The sequence below is a fragment of the Octodon degus genome, unplaced genomic scaffold, assembly GCF_000260255.1.
Source record: "Octodon degus isolate 3935 unplaced genomic scaffold, OctDeg1.0 scaffold00064, whole genome shotgun sequence".
NCBI lineage: Eukaryota > Metazoa > Chordata > Mammalia > Rodentia > Octodontidae > Octodon > Octodon degus.
The window spans coordinates 2589087-2606247 of record NW_004524640.1 but is presented as its reverse complement, the minus strand read 5'-3'; the positions used below and the strand labels follow the sequence as shown (position 1 = coordinate 2606247).

General features: G+C 35.4%; 1 protein-coding gene across 8 annotated transcripts in view; it reads left to right on the top strand.

The window, feature by feature from the left end:
• Positions 1-17161, top strand: part of C2cd5 (C2 calcium dependent domain containing 5) — a 113997-nt gene that overhangs the window by 26586 nt on the left and 70250 nt on the right. For 5 of the 8 annotated variants that reach the window (XM_023718909.1, XM_023718907.1, XM_023718908.1 and 2 more), the window contains exons 8-11: positions 4725-4876; positions 8087-8278; positions 9822-9907; positions 16379-16487. In XM_023718909.1, the coding sequence (XP_023574677.1) occupies positions 4725-4876; positions 8087-8278; positions 9822-9907; positions 16379-16487 (539 nt within the window). The remainder of the gene's footprint in view (positions 1-4724; positions 4877-8086; positions 8279-9821; positions 9908-16378; positions 16488-17161) is intronic. The other 3 variants (XM_023718912.1, XM_004634553.2, XM_023718913.1) reach the window with 1 other exon arrangement.

Below are 17161 nucleotides of genomic sequence, written 5' to 3'. Positions count from 1 at the left end.
ATGCACGAGTCTCCAACTCAGCTGTGACAGAGGCTGTGCAGCTTATGAAAGGACTGCAGTTAAATAGGAATCCTGGGATCTAAAAAGCTGAGGTGGGCAAATTCTTCTTTGCCCCTCCCTCCCTTTTCTTCCTCCCTTTTCACTTTTTCCTTCTTGACTCACTCCTTTCCTTCTTCCTTTTGTCCTCGTCTTTTCTCCCTTATTTTTATTTGGGGTAGGTCTCAATCTCTTGGGCTCAAGCATTCCTCCAGCCTCAGCCTTCGAAAGTGTCAGGGGTAGAGGTGCACACCACCACAGCTGGGTCAGAGAACTTTTCTTTAAAAGGCCTAAAGAATATTTAAATATAAATATTTCTGTGTTAGTCATCTGATCTCTGTCTGTCTTTACAAAACAAAATAAAAATTTGATGATCTCTTAGTCTGAAGTGAACATACACTTTAAAACTCATGTATTTTTTTTTTTTAAAAAACCAGTACAGCGAAACACTTCTGTCAGTTGCTTTTGCTCTGTGTCATTTGTGTCAAAGGCAGACATTGTTAGCATGTTGATGGTAGCACAGGTTGAATATCTGTAATCTGAAAACCTGAAATCTGAAACTTCTGAGTGCTTATATTCAAAGCTTATGGATTTCAGAGCATTTCAATTTGGGATTTAGGAATATTCAACTGGTAAAATCCATGTAAATATTTCAAAATCTGAAAAAAAATCTGAAAAATTTGGTTTAAACCATTTTGAATATGTGCTACTCAGCCTGTATTATCAACACAGACTATGTGAAACTAGATTTTTCTGGCACCATAATTAGGTTGGTAGGTCATGCTGATGACCAGAGATGCATACGAACCTGTGAAGCAAGGAGCAACCGTACAGTGAGATCTTGCTCCACTGTAAATGTCATTAGTGCTTCACTGAGGATCACTGATCTAGAGATATTCGCAGTTTGAAGGTTGACAGGCTTTTCCTGTAAATGACCAAGTGGGACAAATAACTAATTTAGCTTCTGCTGATCCTAATGTGTGGCTCTGGCGTTGTAGTGCAATAGCAGTCAGAGATAGTATGCAAACTAAGAGTGTGGCTGTGTTTCAGTAAGACTTTACTTACAACAAAGGTGGCAGTTGGACTTGGCCTGAAGGCTGTAGTTTGCTGACTGCTCTTCTACATCATTAGAGAGTCAGATATGTAGTCAAGGAATAGAAAACATTTCTCAAATATGCAAAAGTCAGGAGGGGTGGAATAGAAAAGAATTATAATATTAAATTTTTCTGCAATCTTTAATTTGATTTTTTTTTTTTTTTGTTTTACAGCAAGCACATTTTTTTCTTTAACCGTTTCTTTTCTGCTTGCCTTCAGTGCTTTGGGTTAAATTTTTTTCCTGAGAGGAAACGTAGTATTGCATATTGCTGATTTTTATTTGGAAACACCGACAAGAGAAATAGTTTTTTTTAAAAAATAAATTACATGAATTTGCTTTATGTTCCATTTAAAATGTCTTTAAAAAATATGAACTGCCCCCCACTCTAGGTAGTCAGATTGCGTGTTAACTTTTTTTAATCATTCATTCATTCATTCATTCATTCATTCATTCATTCATTCATTTATTTGGTACACAGTCTCCCTATGCAGCCCAGACTCGTAGTCGTCCTCCTGTCGCAGCTTCCTAGTGCTGGGATTACAGGTGTGCGCCACCAGGCCCGGGGCTGGGGATGGCAGCAGCGTCCTTGCACTTACCTGGCAGGTGCTAGGCCACCTAGCGGTCTCCCCAGCCCGGCCCGCAAGTTAACTTTTTGAGGGATTTATATTTTCCTTTATACTTTCTATTTGCATGGCTAATTTAAGTAAAGCAAGACCTGGTGTCTCCACTGGTCACCTTCTGCCTTTAACTCCACTGCCTGAAAGGGCCTGGCTTTTGCAGCTGAAATGTCTGAAGTTCTCTTTCTGTGAAGTTATTTAGTGGAAAGATAAAGCATCTCATCTGTTGGTGTCTTAAGCATGAGGTCTGGATAGCAGGGGAGCATGTTTCACATGCATTCACATTAATGTAAGTCTTCCTTTGTGTAAGTTTTCTCCTTTGTAATCTTATCAAAGCCACTTGATTTAAGTTGTTATTTCCACAGTTAAGGATTTAAGTTACTTTATTATGATTTCCTCAGTGACATTTTAATATCTATGTCTTGTTGCTTAATACTGAGGCTGGTTTATTTCAACTAGCTTTATTGTGTTTTTGATAATTTGGATGCTATTTCAAAATGTGTGATTTTGCTGATTAATTCTAGCATTTAATTATAATATTGTTAAGTTTTAGATAGGAATTTGATAAAAGGTAGCATAGATTACATTTAGCAGATTAAATAGGTCATCTGAATGAATTATATATATTAGAATGGATTGAGTAGGTTTAATATAGGAAATAGCACAAGGGTATAATTATGAGGCAGTCTTTCATAGGACTGATAGATTATGGCAATGTTTTGGTGTCTTTGAATTTTAATTTGATGTCATAATTTGAACATTTTTCTGTTTTCATTTTATTTTACTTAACAATGTGATGTACTTTTTAAGTTTGTTTTTTCCTTTTCAATGTTTGGTGTCATACACAATATGCATCTCTTTGGTCTTTCCTAGCTGAATTCTGTTGGTGGTAGCATGTGCATGGAGTATGGTGTGTCACTTTTAAAAGACATTAGCCATAATTTTTCCTCTTTACAAGGAAGTGAGCTAAAGTGAGCACAAGCTTTTTTTGCTTTAGCAGAGAAATAAACAAACTTTCTCAGTTGTTTATATAAAAATAGGAAACCAATAACAGTTTTTATCAATTATACTTTACATATTTTAAATTTATATCATCAATAAAAGTAGAAACACTTGTCCTATTGTAAATGTAACATTTTCAGAAAGTAGTCTGTAGATCCTAGCAAAATCTATGTGGCCCATTATTGATAAGTCCTGTTTGAGCCTTGGCAGATTGGTTGGTGGTTAGCATGCTCTACGCAGTCAGTAGTAAGCAGTGGAAAAGGAGTGGAGCGGTTAGGTGAAGTTAGGCCCAAGCCTGACTTTATTTGGTAATGTCGTAGTTGACTCACAAATACTCTTCGCTCTACCTGGTACATGAAGACGTTACACAGTGATCTACTTGCTAAGACTGTGCTCAGGGTCATTTATGTAATACACTTTTACCTATAGAAAATTTAATTAACTTTATAAGCAATTCATAGCTCATTTTCAAAGGTAACAAATATGAGAATTTTATATTTAATTTTTCACCTTTATGGATGTTTTTCTCCATAAATACTGTATAGTAAATTCTATTTTTATAAAAATAATAATGTGAAGAAGTTTAGAACCCAAATCTCAAGACTTTTTCTTATTTAATACCATGGACTATTCTGCTGCCTGTTTTTCTTAATCACAGTCCTAATTTATTCTGATTCTTTAAAATGATAACTTTTAACAGATTAATATGTAACTGTACTCAATTTCAACTTACTTTTTTTGCATGCTAGGGTTTAAAAAAAAGTTCTTTCCCTTAACTAAAGTTCCTTCAAAATTATTTTAACATAACTTTGCAATCTGTTGTGTGTATTGTTTTCTTTTCTTCCACTTTGACCACAAATTCCCTCAGGTCTCCGCTGGTTCATCCTCCAAGCCATGGATGCCGCTCGACTCACAACAGCCCAATTCACACTGCTACTGGCTCACGACTTACTCAGAACTTCTCTGTGTCTGTTCCCACTCTCATCTATACTGGTACGAGACTGCTCAGACTCCAGAGCTGGGGAGAGGCAGGCCACGGGCAGAGTGGTCGCAGAGGCAGGCAGGCAGGTAGCGTAGGCAGGTACCACACGTCTTTGCTTCTTCCTTTTCTTACTCCAAGCCCAGCTGCACTGAAGAACTTCTGTATTTAGCCACCACAGAGGCTCAGACTATATGGAAGTGAAATTATTTTTCCAGCTTCCGAAGTCTCTTCCACAGATCCTCTCAGAACCCTACCTGACACATAATATATATGGCAAATTTTGAGGAGAATCCTTCAGTATGTGTTTTGGTAATTAGTTTTCCATTTATCTAAAAATGAATTGACATAAGATGTTAAATAAAACAGATGGCAAGGCTTCCAATTTGCTAATTTTCTTCATGTACAAAACTTGTTACAGTAGGGTCTGTTTCATTCTGTGGAAGAGAGCTGTTGGAGAACAGGTAAGCAACTGTTTTGCATTGAATGCACTGTTTCTGCGTAGCTATGTTCATTTTCCTCTTTGCTGTGCTTTTAGCTGTGGCACTCGATGCTATAGGATAAGGAAACATTTTTCTTTCCTTTAAAGATAGCTGTGTGTGTGTGCAAATACAAGCACATTTATGACTATTTTCACACACATTTGTGGCCATCATTTTTCCTTTCGTAACTTAAAAACATTATTTAAAATACTTTGTCATATATTTACTTTTCATTTATTTCTCTTTTTAATATATTTTATTCTCTTAGTCTGTCATTTCATGCTTTTTTGCTTTTCACTTGGCTTATTAACTGTTTCAATGCAGATAATATTTATCTGGAAAATGATGAATGGTGAAACAGCAATTGGTTGTCTTTGGCCTCATTCCCAGCTCCACATTAAGAAATGACTGCTGGCCCTGCCCCAGCACTGTCCTGGTGTTTGGATCATGCTGCCAACTGTCAAGCCCTTTGGCACATGATTACTTAATATTTTTCCACCTTCTTCTGGCAGGATTCCCTTCAATGAAGATCCCAACCCCAATACTCACTCATCAGGACCCTCAACCCCTCTGAAAAACCAAACTTATTCCTTTTCACCTTCCAAGTCCTACAGTCGGCAGTCCTCTTCTTCTGACACAGATTTGAGTTTGACTCCCAAAACTGGTAAGGCGCTTCCACCCACCCTTTGTTTTCTGTTTTTGTTTCTTATTAGCCTTCCATCCAGTCTCTCCTCCTGTTTTTGGCGTTTAAGATAAAAGATGATGTGAGTAGTGACCATGTTCAGTTACAGCAACTAAAAGAGGAAAGTTGTTTATAGTTCAGGCATTGAAGATGAGCGTTTTGTTAGCTTCATCATAGTGTAGGTGTCAAATCCATGATTTATTTTTGTGTTGAGACGTTTTTCATTTCATGCTCAAATTAAGAGGAATAACATCTTAAAGCATGTGACTGGAAAGTAACACCCAGTAACTTGCAGTTAAATTCTTCTTGATGTGTAAACAGTGTTTAATTCATTGTTTCTGCCCATTTCTGGGTTTAATTCTAGAATGTTATTATAAAAAAGTCTCAAAACTGAAATGGTTATGCTTGAGTATATCTTTTCATCTGTTACAGTATTTAAAACATTCGGCATTATGAGTTTCATTTTGGAGGTTATCTTGAATATTTTTCAATTTACATTATAATTTTTTCATGCTCCCATTTGTATCTTTCTGAACAGTCTTTATGGGCTCTTAGAAATATGTTTTATAATAAAAATTGATAAAAAGTTAGTTTCCTAAAGTAACATTCACTTACTTAAATTTAGGAAAAAATTAAAAAAATTTGAAAGACTGATTCATAATTTTGTAAACAGGATTTTGTTAGGTAGTCCCCATTAAAGCATAATTGCTATTTGTATTCTAATTTATCATGTTTAATAACCTTATTTTTGTGTTAGAAAAGACATTTTTAAAATGATCCCAGATTTTGTGAAAACAATGCAAAGAGATCAGGTTCCAAATCAAGCCTGCTTGGGAAAGGCCGCAAGGAAAAGCTGCCTGCTGAGTTCTTAGGTTTTGTAAAGCAGTAAAGAAATGTTTTAGCCATATTTATGCTTATTTATTTATTGTGGAACAAGGGATTGAAGTGAGGCCCTTGTTTTTTGTTTTTTTTTTCCCCGGAACCAGGGATTGAACTCAGGCCCTTGCACTTTGCCAGGGATGCACTTATTCCACTGAGCCATATCCCTGGCCCTCATATTTATGCTTATAAAAATTAAATCATTCAAATTGAAGTAAATTTTTTTAAATTAAAAAATGAGAGATTTTTGGCCTTATTGTTCCTGTCAGTCAGCAGGAAAGACTTGGGATAATATTTGGAGAATAATTTTTCTCAGAAATAATTTTGACATGTTGATCCACCGACTATAGTCTAGGCCACTGTTCAATACTCTTAGCTTTTTTTTTTTTGTCTTTTGTCTGTCTAATTACTGATAATTTTGAAAATATTTCCATGGTGTCTTTTTTTTTTTTTTTTTTTTTTTTTTTTTGCTGCAAATGCCTTCAGGGCTGGTATCATACTTTAACATGAGATTATTTTAAGCCACCACATTGACAAAGATCTACAAGTTTGAAAACTGTAGGCAGCATTTTTTTTTTTCTTTGCTTTTTTTCCTTTCTTTTTGTTCCCCTCTCCCTCTGTCACTCCTTCCTCTCTTGCGATAGTAGGTTATTGAACCCAGGGCCTTCACAATGAGCTATATCCCCTGCTGTATATATTTTTAAATTTTGAGATGGGCTGATTTATCCAGGCTGGGATACTACCTGTGATCTTCTTGCTTCAGCTTCCTAGAATGCTGGGATTACAGATCTGCAACACTGTACATGGCTCTTTTCTTTAATTTAAAAAAAAAAAAGGCCAAGCCTAAAGAAGTCTGTCAAGTAATAAAGTGAATCAGACTTCTCTTCCCAATCAATAGTATTAGCAATGAAAACTTGTACTATTAGTTATTAACTCATTTATAAATGTACTCATGTGTTTATAAGCTGCTTCCAGATATTCTGTTTACCTATAATTATTCACTGCCTCAGTAACTTATAGAATATTAGCTAGTTTAAGTCTCTTGACTTTTGCATGAATCTTGCAATATTTTTGAATACTTCTGAAGAATATTCCTACTTCTCATAGAGATATGATGGTAAAATTAGTATTTTCTTAAATTACTAAAATAAAAATCAGGATGTGCATCAAGATTCTGTGCTTTCTAACATACCTATTTACTAAATTAGTATCTTGAGAAATAGAGTAGAATGAGATAAGCTGATTATAATTGATTTATTTGTTTGTAATCTGGGAAGTTAAAATAGAACCAAGACAATAAGTCATAGAATGAGAAAGTTCTTTTTTCTAGTTATTGTTAGTGCGGTTGCCCATTTTTCTGACTGATCTCCTCTTTTTATTGACTTAATTTTTCCCCAGTACTGGGAATCAAACTCAGGACCCTGTGTTTGCCAGGCAGGCACTGTGCTGCTGAGCTGTATCTCCAGCCCCTGGTCTCCTCTTTTTAAAAATTTCTTATTTTTGTAATGTTAACATTTGATATTTTATGAGCTTTTATGTTTTTTCCCCCAAGTATTCAAGTAATAGAATTTTTTAATGTTAGTAATAAAATACGTATGTGACACCAATTATACCTAAATTTGACTTTTTAAAGTTAGATTGCTTACCGTAGTTTTTCTCATGCATAAGATATTTGACCTTGAGGATATTCCAATCTCAGTAAATATTTATAGCACTATGATCAAAGCATGAAAAACTTGAAAAGAAAAAGGAAGTATTCATATAGACCTCAAAACTGAAGACAGAGGAGTTAATATTTACTTTAATAATAGTAGTTGTCTACCTAATGTGATACTCAGTATTTGATCTTTAAAATGGGTATTCAGTTAAAACACCCTGGAGTATATTTTTTAGCAGTAAAATATGAAGGTATTATATTTTACCACTTTACATGAGTGTTTGTACTATGTTTGAGGCAACAAGTTTCTGACTTTAACACTTTGAAAATGTGGTGTATTTTAAACTCATGAATTTTTAAGAAAGAGTAGGTGATTTACATATTTTGAAGTCAGTTGAAAGTGCTTAAAATGGCATAAAGTTCTCAGTGATTTGAAAAACTAATGCAGAATTTGAGAAGGTTTTTGTTAAGCTGTGTCTTTCATGTGCATTATGTTGGATAGATGATTTGCTAGTTGACTATGATGAGTGCAATTTGTGTATACATTTAAAAAATCATTTTTACTGTTATGTTTTGCTTCATCATTGCTTTCCTTATCCCGCATTTTCTGATCGTCTTCTGAACCTGCATCTTTTCTCTGCCGATTTCCTCCACAGCACCTTCCCCACAGGGACCTAGGATTTACCTGTGTCCCAGCTCCCCCCCTCTCTCTTGTGGTTCCCTTCATCTTAAAAAGTCCTGTCTCCTCCTCTCGGACTCTAGCCTTGCCCCTCATCATTGTAGCCTTGGCAGCCCTGTTCTGAGGAAAAGTGTTTCTTTCAGTGAAGAGCTGTTCCTGGCAGCTTCTGGTAGGATCACATTATGTCAGCTTTTTAACCCCTTAATTTTAAATCATCTTTAAAAATGATTTCCTACTAAAATGAACTATTGCTTATTTTCTATTAAATTTCTATTAATTTTCTTACTAGTAGGCAGAGTTAAACAGAATTAAAAGGATACCACTGAGAACTACATGATTGGAATATTTGGTAAATTATGCATGAAAAATTGTATGTCTAAGGACATACATCTGGGTAGTTGCCACAGTTACCTAGTTGTCACTACTAGTGTTTCGGCGTCAGGTGCTGTACTTTCCTTCCCTCCATGCCAACTCCACTCACCTTGGACCTGCACCATCGTTTTGCTAAACCACATGGGTAACATCATAAATTATTCTGTTTGAATCAGTTTAAGTCTCATTTTGCTGCTATTCTTTCATTATCCTTTTTTTTCTGTCTACTGCATTAATTAATCAAATTATTCTGCTATATTTTCTGATGTTTTACTTATCACCACAAATTTACACTTTATTTTGTGGCTTTTAATATGCTTCATATAAAGAACTTAGTTTTATTTTTGCTTAGCATTGTATAGTCTCTAAAACTGTTTAGGTTACTGTAAGAAAAATAAATTTGTTTTGTTTTTCAAGAACAGAATGGGACTATACACATGCTAACTTTTGTTTCCTTATCCAAGAACAGCTAAAAATGTAAAATTAAATTAGTTCCTTTTTAAGTGGTTACAACAAAATTGACTGTATGCTTACTGAGTTTCAAAAGATGGGATTGATTCTAGTCTATAGGTTAGCTTGTCACCCATTGCATTTTCTATAATTCTTAGGCCATAGTTGGTCTAGTGGTACTATCAGAACAAAAAAAATAAAGTAGGAGAAGAAATTTAAAATTATGCTTTAATAAATACATCTGAGCGTTTTCATCCATAACTATGTACATTTGTGATGTGTTTGTTACATGTTTGTGAATTTTACTTTTTATTAAAAGAATTTATATTGAGTTTTAGAATGCATGTTGATAAAAATAAAATTAATTCTATTTTGTCATATGCTTAGAAATGAAAAGTTATTAGAATATGAATTTACTGTATTGAGAAATTACCTAAATATCATATACTTTAGAGAATTTTAGTATATTTTAAACAAGCAGTTAGTGCTTTTCATCTTTTTATTTACTTTTAATTAAACATTTAATATTTCTGTTCTAGTGTTTTTAATTTGTTAAAATAGTAAGTTATTATTTTGATTTTTATTATGACTCAATTTTTAAATGTAGTACATTATACAAAGCTTCATCCCTTTAGCATAACTTTTCTTATAATTCTTAAAACCAAATTGAATGTAAAAGTAGCTGTCAGCCCAACTTTGACATCTTCTCTTCAAATGTTTGTTGCTCTATTAAGTACTTTAGTTATTACCTGAAATACTTAATGTATAAATTATTTTATCGTATTTTCATTTGTGATTATTTATGAAGATGAATACAGTTAAACTTTGTTCCTATAGTTGGCTTTTGTTTTGTCTTGTTTTGTTGTTTTCTCCGTGCCAATCTCCTATAGGAATGGGAAGTGGTAGTGCTGGAAAAGAAGGAGGCCCGTTTAAAGCTCTTTTAAGACAGCAGACGCAGTCAGCATTGGAGCAAAGGGTAAGAGTCTCTTCACAGTCTGTTTTTACAATAACTATAGTTTTATTATCTTATGCTTCTCTGTACTTACATACTTCCATAGCTGTTTTGGTTAAATTGATGGTTCTACAGTTTTGAACCTCAAATATATTTAAGATACCAAAGTCATTTGTTTTTGAATATTTACTTTTGGCTTGAAAGTATTCTATAACTGTTGTCTTCTAATCTCCTCTTAGAAATACTTTTTGGAACTATCCATTCAGCATTTTCCATGTTTCCATTATAGTTAGTATGTGGAAAAAGGAAATGGCTGTTTTTGCAGAAAAAAATACACCAGTAGCATTTTATTAAAAGTAATCCTTTATTATATTAATATATTTATTTGCCAAGATTATTTTTATCACTAATCTTAGGAATAAAAATGTGTATAATTTTTATTCTAAAAAATGTCTATAATTTTGCAGATTAATATAAATAATATAGTTTTATTTTAATTGTGTTTGATATTTACTTATATTTGTTGAGTGGGAAAATGAATAGTTATAGTTTTGGGATGATTTCTCTCTCTTTCTCTTTCTCTCTCTTTTTATAAACCTCGTTGCTAAGGGAGGATCCCCTCATAGGTTCTGTAAAAGGCGGGTATGTTTCTCAACATGTGTGAGAGCCTATTTCTTGTAGAAGCTTTTCTAGCTTTACTCTTAGTCATTTATTTCAGCTTTTAACAAATGTTGCCAGCTTTTTTCTTTTCATATTGCTCATGTTTAAAAATTTAATACTATGCTGAGTTTCATTGCTGTTCTTTTTTTTCTTCTGCTAATACAGTGCATGATTTCATGTGCCGTGTCAGTTATTTTAAGGCACAGGGCCATAGTTGTCAGAATGTCTGATTTGGAAGCTGTCTGCATCTATAGAATTTTCTTTTATGTTTCATTTTACACCAGCATTTGGAAGAAAAAAGGTGAAACACAGTAAACACCTATAACAGAATATATTTCATGAAATAAAGATATTTGTTTTCGAGTGTTTGGTTCTTGGGAATAGTTTTTTTCAGATTCAGTTAGAAAGCATACAATTTTTCTATACTTTTTTCATCCTGCTGAAAGTGTCCATGTATACACGATTTACATTTTAGAAGAGCTGGAGAGAGCCACATTGAATTAAACAGTAATATAATGAGCTGTTTGCTTCATATCCTGTTGAGCAAGTTGCTTTGTATCTACTCCTGCGCCTTGCAGGCATGCCACCCACTGCTACCCACGGACCGACCTGGACATTAGGGCATCTGTTAAAAGCGAATATAGTGAAAGACTAAAGACACTGAAGAGGGTCAGAGTGAAGATGTGTGTTCATTTGTAATTATTTTACATTACAGTGTTCTTATCTTTGCTTGCTGCTGTATTTATGTTCTCTATAGTGTCCTTTCCACTAGGAATAGGGTTTCTTCTAATCTGTTCACTATTGTGTGATTCCAATCAGCAGAACAGCTTGGCCTTGAAATTGGATATAATAAGGTTTTGCGTATCTGATGTAATTTTACTGTCTGTACTAAATACCTTTAAAAGGATTTCACCTTCAAGGGGAAGAAAGTTAGAATCATTTTGGATTGAGTTTAGATGAAATATCTATTTTCAAATATGCTTTTAAAAACTTCTTAAAATATTGAGCATGTTAGCACATTGGGCATGTATTTCTAGATAGTCTTCAGAGAATAAAAATCAAAGATATGGAGAACTATTGTTTTCACTTACAGTTTTGTAAAACTGAAGTTTGTAACTGCTGTGGCACTGCACTACATTATTTCCCCAGCAACAGCAGTTACTTAATTTTATAAAATTGAAAAATGTTTTTGGTACTGGGGATTGAACTGAGGACCTTGTGCTTGCCAGGCAGGCACTTCAGCCACTGCGCTATCTCCCCAGCCCTTAAGTTTATGAATTTATTTTATGATTCTATTCATAGTAAGTAACAGAGGTGTTATTATTTCTGGCTCTCCCATTATCCTGTGGCTGCCACAAGAGTGGCTTCTGGTTTTGGAGAAGCTCATAGAGGAGTATGACACATTCTCCCCATATGTGTTCAGATAGGTGTCATTCTGCCATTTGATCACATCATTCAAATCTGCTTATGTGCTTTTTAAATTCAGTATTGCTATCCTATGCTAAACCCTTAATAAATCCTATGGATTTTTTTCCCCCCTTGAGGAAAGAAAAACTTTAATAGTCAAACTTCTTTTATTTAGTTTCAAGTTCAGAAAAGAACAATGAAGTTACTTTTTAGGTTCTGGGGTGCATTTTTTCTTCAGTGAAAAACCTAGTTAAGTAGCCAACCATTGCAGTGCACTTCCATAATCCCAGCAGTTGGGAGGCTGAGGCAGGAGGAATGCTGTGACTTTGAGGCCATTCTCAACTACATAATGAGTTTAAGGCCAGCTTAAATTAGAATACTTTGTCTCCAAAAAACAGAGAAAGGAAAAAGAAACCTAATTAATGTATTCTAGTATTTCCCCAAAGTTTTTTACTGTAGAGCCTTCCTTTAAAAATGCCTAGTCATAGGAATATAGTTTGGGATACATTGAAATAAAAGCAAACTTGTGGTGAATTGTGATCTCTTTGAAGTAAGGTCAGTGGTACAGAGCTTGTTGTTGGAGTCTGGCATGGAGTTGTTCCTTCTGTGGTGCTGGGTGGCTGAGCCCGGGTCCACCGCATGCTAGGCACGCACTCTGATGGAGCTTTATTCTGACCTTTTTTGGTGTTTGGAGGTGGAGTCTCCCTGAGTTTCCTACTCTGGCCTTGAACTTGGCAGTCTTCGTGCCTCACCCTCTAGAGTCACTGAGATTGTGAGTGCGTGCCCCTGGAATTGTATATCTGGAAAGTTCACTCTCTTCTCTCGGGATAAGAGTTTTTGATTTAAAAACATTTGAGTATCTTTTAAGTAAATTCTTAAATACTGTCTTGAAAATATATGCCCTTATGTTCTATTGGTTTTTCAAGTAGTCTATCTTTAAGTACACACCATTAAATATTTATATGCCTCAAGTCTCTGGTTGATGTCATAGCAGCAAATGAAGTTCATCTGTGGGAACAGGGAAGGATGCTTTTTGTTTCTGAGGCACAGGATCTTGCCGTGTAGTTTGGGATGGTCACGAACTCATGTCAGTCTTGTTTTAACCTCCTGAGTGCTGGGATTACAGAAGTGTGCCACCACACAGGGCTGAAAGATAGTTTAATTATAAGGAGTGTCTGAAGAAATTGTCCTCTCTAGTTCTGAAGTTCACATCTAGACATTCAAAGTGATACATACCTGGGCTGATCTAAAGGAAGCTCTCCTTTTCAATAGAAAAAAATCTATGATGTCATCAAATAAAATAAAAATATTATAGATTAAAATCAAATTTTAATAGGTAATGAAAATTAACAAGGAATCAGACAGTAAGATTTGTTGCTCAAGAAGAGGTTGGCGGGCCAGGGAGATGGCTCAGTGGAATAAGCGCGTCCCTGGCAAGCGCAAGAGCCTGAGTTCAATCCCCGGTTCCGCCAAAAAAAAAAAAAAAAAAAAAAAAAAAAAAAAAAAAAAAAAAAAAAGAAGAGGTTGGGGATAAAGAGTGCCCTTGGCTTCAGTTTTTCATTTAAAACATGGAGATAATAGTACCTCCCTGTGAGGATATGGGAAAGACCATATGGCGCGGTTTTGAAGTACTTTCCACCAGAGGTGTGGCAGCATCCTGGTTGCGGTGACAGAGATGACGGGTACTTAACAGTCTGCTGTCTATTCCAGCAGTCATTCTTCCAGTTAGAGAATAGTTTGAAGATGGAATCATCAAATTAAACACTTTTATTTATTGTAGGTTAAATTCTGTGTTTTAAAAGTGAACTGGTGTGCTGATTATTAGTTCACTGGAAGTTGTCAGAGCCTGTTGTGTCAGTAGACTTTCTCTTGTAAGCTGGCCGTTGCCATACAGTCTCTTCCTCTGAGCAGCTCTAGTGTTTTGCCTTTCCTTTCATTCCTTTACTGGATCTCCGGAAGAATAAAAGAGCCTGAATATGTCTGTAATACCAGGAGTTGGGAAGCTGAGGCATGGCAAGCACAAGTTCAGGGCCAGCCGTGGCTGCTTAGTGAGTTCAGAGTAGGAGTGGATTACATAGCACAACCCTGTTGCAAAACAGAACAAAGCAGAGCAAGAATACTGAATGGAGTAGTCATTTGGATTCATTTTTAAAATACCCCAAATCTTTTATGTGTATATTTTCCAGTATGTGAATTTACTTTCTTAGTTTTTGAAGTATAGTAGTTTTTTTATTTAGGTACAAAAATTTTATTTAGCAGTATAAAGGTTAAATAAAACTCCTTTTTTTCCCATGGGACAATCACGTGCCTGAAGTATTTTGAGAAAATTATAGAAATGTTCCTAAAATTGAGCAAAAACAAAAGAAAATATCCTTGAAGACCCAACTTACTAGGAAAAAACTTTTATTTTTAGTAATAAGCCCACCCAGACATTTGTCACTTAAAACATACATTTAGAAAACTCAGGTGGAAATGAAGATGCATCTGTTTATTTTCTATATTTTTAAACCCTAGATTCCCCTTTCAGCTTCTCATTTCTCCTCTCTTCTCTCTGCTTGTCAGCTGGGCCAGTGAAGGGCAGTTCCATAGACTGGGTCTCACTATATTCTTTTTTTTTTTTTTTTTGATGTATTTGGTACTGGGTCTACATTGTCTCACTACACAGATTAGACTCATAGTGATCCTGCTATTTTCAGCTTTCCAAGCACTGGGATTACAGGCACGTGCCACCATGCCTAGTCTCATTTGCTGTCTCTGCGCCCCATGGGTGGGGCAGGTGTGGCATGCCAGGGATTAAACCCTGGTCCCTGTACCTTCCTAAGCAGGTGCTTTAGTTGCTGAGCTATCTGACTGGCTCATTTATTTTCTTACAGTACGTAGATTTTTTTCTTGCTCTTATGAGAGACTATTTCTAAGTTCTGAATTTAAGTATAAAATAAATGTATTTTAAGGTTTTGGTTTTTTTTTTGGCTATTTCAGGCTGCCTTAAGGGCAGGTCTGTTCTGGCTTGTGGAGCTAGGGCTCCAACCATGGTCCTGTGCACCTGACTGCATTTGCCCATGTGGCGCTTTAAACACCTGAGCCATCCGGCAAGCCCCCAAGTAAATTTATTTTAAACATATTTTTTAATACTTACCTTCCTGGGTTACTGAAGTATAAAGGATTGTTTGCCTTTTGCTAAATGATTCCAAGTTGCTACGCTTTGTGAATTATGCTTCTGTCAGTTTGTAGTCTCCGTGCTTTAAGCAGCCTATCAGTACTTTTTGCTTTTATATGTGTCAGCTTTGGGCAGTATTCTGTATCTCTCCTAGCTTTTATTTGTTGCATTTAATCTGGTGCAGTTTCAAAAATAAGATGATGTGCTTTAGAATTATGTGTTCTTAACACGTATATTTATATGTATTATATATCATAGTATGAATATCATCTATGGAGAATAAAATGCATGAGCCTTAATACTTGCAAACATACTAGTGCTTTTGACTGCGGAGAGCCCTGTTTTGCTTATTTTCCAGCTCTCTGTTATGTTCAAAGTAGTTGAGACTACTGGTAAGTGACTTTTGTTTCAGGGAATTCCCTTAATCTTGTAGCCAGCCAAGTTGGACATCAGATCCTCTCACTTTTATTTACTTTGTATGATGTGAAGGGCCTGTATTTATGGGCAACCAGAGGAGCTCCCCCTTCTTCCTGGGGAGTACAGTATTTCAGTGAATTTCCTCTCACTTTCTTGGGTTCTTCTCCTTGTCCCTTAAATTTTATGTCTTTTAATAGGAAAGGGAGATTAAAATTTGGAAAAGCTTATAGAATTGTATTGCCTCACTGACTTTTATTACTTACTTACCTGTCTTACTGTCTTCACATGAGGCCTTTCATTTGTTCCCACTGTCCTGGTGGTGTTGGAATAGGGCCTGTAAATAATTCCACACAGTTATTCTCTGCCCACTCTCAGCTGCCATTTGTGCTTACCGTCTTTCCTTCCTCTTAATGCACGCTGTCCAACCCCCACTCCCCATCCTAATCGCATTTCCCCAGGCCTTTGGAGGCTTTACCATGAGCTGTATTTGGGGTGCGTGTGAAGAGACTTCTGCACTGAGAGATACGTAATGGGTCAGAGTGTGGCTGGCCAGCCCACCCATCCCACTGCGCAGTGCATCAGCGTAACGATGGAGAAGACAGACAGTGTCCCGAGTATCTTAAATTGGAGCTCTTCAAAACATTTTTCTTCGTTTTTTTGTAACATTGTACATATGGGAAGATGAATTTGGAACTCTTATCAGTGGAATTGCAAAGAATATGTAACACATAATAAATAGGTAGCCTTTAATTCAAGGAAAAAGTACATTTCTATATGACAAACTTTTTAACATGCTTTTTTTTCTTTTCTATACTTCACAGTCAGTTGCATTATCCCCCTTTTCTTTGTACTAGGAGTTTCCGTTTTTTACTTTGACGGTATTCCCTCCTGGCTTTCTCGTGCACGTTGGCGGTGTTGTCAGCGCACGCTCTGTGAAGCTTCTGGACCGTATCCACAATCCCGGTATGCTCTCTGAAAGTTTGTTTTTATTGTTTGTCTTCATTTAGGTTGTGCATATTAGAATTGAGATTTTACAAATTTTATATGTTAAACCTTTTTGAAAGGGAAACGCAAGGACTATAAACTGACACATTATTTTAAAATATTTGTAGCTAACTTAATTTAAAATAATCAAACTGAGTAAGGGTATATTTTAGTTGATTTTCTATGCAAAACAGCAGATCTTGATTTATTTTTGGCCAAGGTACCACTTAGAGGGAATCCTTAAATCATTTTTGAGCCAGCTCTGTTCTTTGACCCAGGGAAATTTACACTTTGACCATTATGGCCTTGGTTTAAGATGTTTATTGTTTCTATTCACGATAGCCTTCTGCAGGTTATTAATTTCTTTATTCCTAAAAGGTATTTTTTTCTACATTGTAATTCTGAACATTCTATAGAATATCTAAGAATTAAAAAAAAATAGATTAACCTCTGTTAAGAATAGTAGTAGGACTTCCTCTAAGGATGGGGCCAGAGGTAGACCTAAAAATCCTCATCATTTTAGGCCCTTTGGTTGGAAATACTTTGGTGATTTTTGTAAGTCAATAATAAGCATGATAAATGGTAGAAACTTTGAAATGGAATGTGATTCTTACATTTTTTTTTTTTTTTTTTGACTAGTTCATTTCTTCGCT